The 3,756-nt window shown below is 36.1% G+C and overlaps 1 protein-coding gene across 1 annotated transcript; it reads right to left on the bottom strand.

Annotated features, from left to right (window-relative positions):
• Positions 1-1,925: 1,925 nt before the first annotated feature.
• Positions 1,926-3,374, bottom strand: LOC122052006 (heavy metal-associated isoprenylated plant protein 3-like). Its single transcript, XM_042613379.1, has 5 exons — positions 3,215-3,374; positions 2,981-3,134; positions 2,665-2,888; positions 2,485-2,572; positions 1,926-2,422 (listed from the first exon to the last, which is right to left on the bottom strand). The coding sequence occupies exons 1-5, from the start codon at positions 3,221-3,223 to the stop codon at positions 1,995-1,997; spliced, it is 903 nt and encodes a 300-aa protein (XP_042469313.1). The 5' UTR covers positions 3,224-3,374; the 3' UTR covers positions 1,926-1,994.
• Positions 3,375-3,756: the final 382 nt, after the last annotated feature.

The raw sequence follows: 3,756 nt of genomic DNA, 5'->3' as shown, positions 1-3,756 counted from the left end.
AAAGAGTCAGAAATGAAAGAAAATAATTGTGCCACAAAAACGATGGAGTGCTAAAGAATAATAAAAGCGTCGATTTTTAAAGAAAAAAGTGATATTCTTAAGTGGTTCAAGTATCATCAGCCCTTATAAGATATAGAAAGATATATTATGAGAGTTATTTATCCTAGCGTGACTCGAAATTGACTAAATATTCATACCGATACTAATTACTGAGAGCACCTAAAACTTGACTTTTGAATATGTATAAGTTAAACTTAGAATTTATCTAATAGTTCATTTCGGAAAAAATCATCTACAATAGGATTAGGAAGCTCGAACACCTCAACTAAAAAAAAAACAATGTAAAGTGTTCCAGAGGTGCAACTTAAATATAGAAGTAGGGAAAAGTTTGAAGGAGAGCCATTGGTGTTGTGACAGAAGAGATGTAGAATCTTCTGCGACGAGAATCCAATGTCTGCTTTACAATGTAATGGCGATCATCGTATTATGGAGCTCTCGTGAGGATTTAAAATTCACTCAACACACTTATACGTCCGTAATTTTGAATCACGTGATGTTGGATCGACCATTTATATTTTCTAAATTTATTTTGATAATTGATGAAAAATTAATATATGGATTTAAAAATAAAAACAAACAAATAAAAAGAGAGGATGACAAGAACGAATTTAAATGGGCTTAAAAGGCACATATTGAATAATAACGATTAATGTGGCACTTTTGATAAATGAAAAATTTATGATCCATCTGGTATTCTCAAATTTATTCAGTGATTAATGAAAAATTTATATGAGATCAAATTGGGCCTGATACTTTCAGATGAATAAAAGGTAAAAAATACCTAGACATCTGAAAAAAAAAATATTATTTCTAAAAACATTTTAAAAAAGGTTTGGTCACGACAACTACATCCCAACTAAAAAAATTAATAAATAATAAAACTCATCACACTCGTTTTGTAGTGACGGTAAGAATACTTTGATGTTTTTTTTAGTAAATATATAGGGTCCTTTTTAAGATAGCAAATTTAGAATGTTCTTCTAGAAGATTATGGAAGTTTGGGTAATCTTCTACGATAGATAGCAGCAATTTTTTGGGTTTATCAAATGCATTAACTGAAAAAATGCAATACTATTCTTGGACTAAGAAACATTTTTTTTAAAAAAAAATTGAAATTATTTTGGACAAAAATTAAAAGACTTTTTCTTTTTTCCAAATCACGACGTTCACTTTGATTTTTTTTTTTTTATTGAAAAAGACATTCTATTGTATTGTTTAACTGTATATAATTATTCAATTATTCATTCATATTATTTTTATTATTATATTCCAACTAAATTTATTATCTAAATTTTGAAAGGGTAACTCTTATATATTTTTTAAGATAAATTATAGTAATTTTCAAACTATAACTATTATAACTATGTAGCAGCCACAATATAAATGTAGATAAGTGAATCCGTATTATATATGTAACGATTTTGTTTTGTAATTATTATAATAATTTTAATAATTATAATTTTGTAACTTTTATAATGCGAATGATAAATATAATGGATAATAAAATTCATGTGGCTAATAATATTAGAGGACAGAGAAAAAAAAAACAAAATGTAAAAAAAAAAAATCTTTTAATTTTACCAATTATTTGTATAACTAAATTTAAAAATATGACTTTTCCGGAAAATAATCTTTGACCATAACCATCTATGAATATTTATCCTCCGAGAATAACAGCGAACATTGTTTTTTTACTTCTAAAAACTGCAACTGACCTTTTTTTTTCAAACAGATTGTTTTTGATTCGGGAGCATTGTCTTTGATTTCATTTGGAATTGAGAAAATTTTAGTGTTTGATATTTATTTCCTCATTTTAAGTAATATTATTGATAAGAAAATTTTAAATGAAATAGAATAGAAAGACAGAATTAATGCGACAAATATATATATAATGTTTTTTCTTATTTACATGTCTAGCAAAGTAGGACAGTTGATCACATTATACAGCAAGCATTAGGATTCTCGTCGCTGAACATCTGAGGGGCGTGGACCATCTCGATGCGGTAACCATACCCTCCAGCGTACGGATGCGGAGCGTAATAGTCCATCCTATTCGCCTCCGCCACCGCCGTCATCATCGCCTGTGCCGCTGCAGCCTGTGCCGCCGGTGGAAGAGCTGCCACTGCCTCCTTCTTTCCCTCATCCTTCTCCTTCTTATCGCTGCCTTTCTTCTCCTCTTCTTTCTTCTCACTTCCGGCCTTGTCCTTCTGGCCGCCCTTCTTCTCCTCCTCTTTCTTGGATGGGACAATCTCGACGCTGCGCTTTATCTTTTCCTTGAGCACGTCGGGGAGCGTCTCAACGTTCATGGTCCCCTTCACGGTGACCAAATCGTTCGCCGCGTCCACAGTCACATCCTCTACGCCTAATAGGGATCCCACTCGTCAAATCCCTAATTTGAGAATCGAAAATGTGAAAATTTTTTACCTTTAATCTTATAGATGTGTTTCTTGATCCTGTGGATGCAGCCATCGCAGTGGAGGCGGATCTTGAGCACCACCGTGGTAGCTTCCGGCTGGCGAGAAAGACGATTCCAGGTTAAGAACAAAAATGATGAATGGTTCTAGATTCTTTTGTTGTTTTGCGGCAGAAGGATGGATGGCTTACTGGTTTAGGTTTCGCCTCTTCTTTCTTAGGCTCTTTGTCCTTGCCGTCCTCGGCCTTGTTCTTCTTGTCCTCTTCCTTGGATTTCTTAGGGGGGTCTTTGGGGGAGATGAACTCGACCTTCTTCTTGGTCTTGGCCTCCAGGAGTTCCTTAAGCTGCCATGGATCCACCTTCCCGGTAACCTTCAGTCTGTTGGTAGCCGGATCCGCGTTCACGCTTTCCACCCCTGCATCAGGACTCAAACCCTAAGCTCCACGACGCGATTTCAAGATCCATTCCACCAAAAACAGAGGAATCAAGGAATCCCGATCAATGTACCTTGGAGGCTCCTGACGAGTTTTTTGACCTTGTGAGCGCAGCCCTCGCAGTGCAGATCAAACTTGACCTCGACCACGGTCTGTCCTTCTTCCTTCTTCTTCTCCCCGTCGCTCTTCTTTTCGCCGCCATTCCCCTTCTTCTCCTTCTCCTCTTTCTGCCATTACAACACAAACAAACCAATCAGTAAAAATTGCTTGAAGCCGAGGAAAATAAATCAAGATGCCTTCTTCTAACCTCGCCCATTTCCTCCTCCTCGATCTTCCGTCGCTCTGTTCAGACACAAATTTGCTCGTTGGAATGAGAAGGGAGGGGTCAAATTTCAGGAAGCAGAATTATAAATAGACAACAGAGTCTGCGATGCGGAGGCGGATTCGGATCTTTCGGACATGGAGGAGCGAGGGTTTCTCCACACATACATACATATATCATCAGGCATGCATGGGATGGATGGGATTTGACATGATGATGATGGATGCATGTGAGGCGTGCGGCGTAAACATGCGGACGCAGGGCAGCCAAAGATCGACGGCGTCGGCCCTCGTTATAACGAATGCATCCAGTTTAGTAGTTCTGACGCGTAAGTTTACTTAACATGGAATATGGACACCCTAAACCCTAATGCTCTTATTTTCCCATGTTTATTAACTTTAGAGACCCAAAGAATATAATTGTTCTATGTTTAAATTAGAGAACAATTAATGACTTTGGCATATTATATTTATCTTTAAAAATCTAAATAGGGGAAATTACTTTCCTAATATAATGATTTTGTAACA

Source organism: Zingiber officinale, chromosome 3A, assembly GCF_018446385.1.
Source record: "Zingiber officinale cultivar Zhangliang chromosome 3A, Zo_v1.1, whole genome shotgun sequence".
NCBI classification, from domain to species: Eukaryota; Viridiplantae; Streptophyta; class Magnoliopsida; order Zingiberales; family Zingiberaceae; genus Zingiber; species Zingiber officinale.
This window is presented reverse-complemented; position numbering and strand designations above follow the sequence as displayed.

What these genes read in the sequence shown, in the direction of transcription:
- LOC122052006 (XM_042613379.1), bottom strand. An exon ending in ACTCGTCAGGAGCCTCCAAG is followed by an intron (nt 2,889 to 2,980) that starts GTACATTGATCG and finishes GTCCTGATGCAG; the next exon opens with GGGTGGAAAGCGTGAACGCG. An exon ending in ACACATCTATAAGATTAAAG is followed by an intron (nt 2,423 to 2,484) that starts GTAAAAAATTTT and finishes GATCCCTATTAG; the next exon opens with GCGTAGAGGATGTGACTGTG.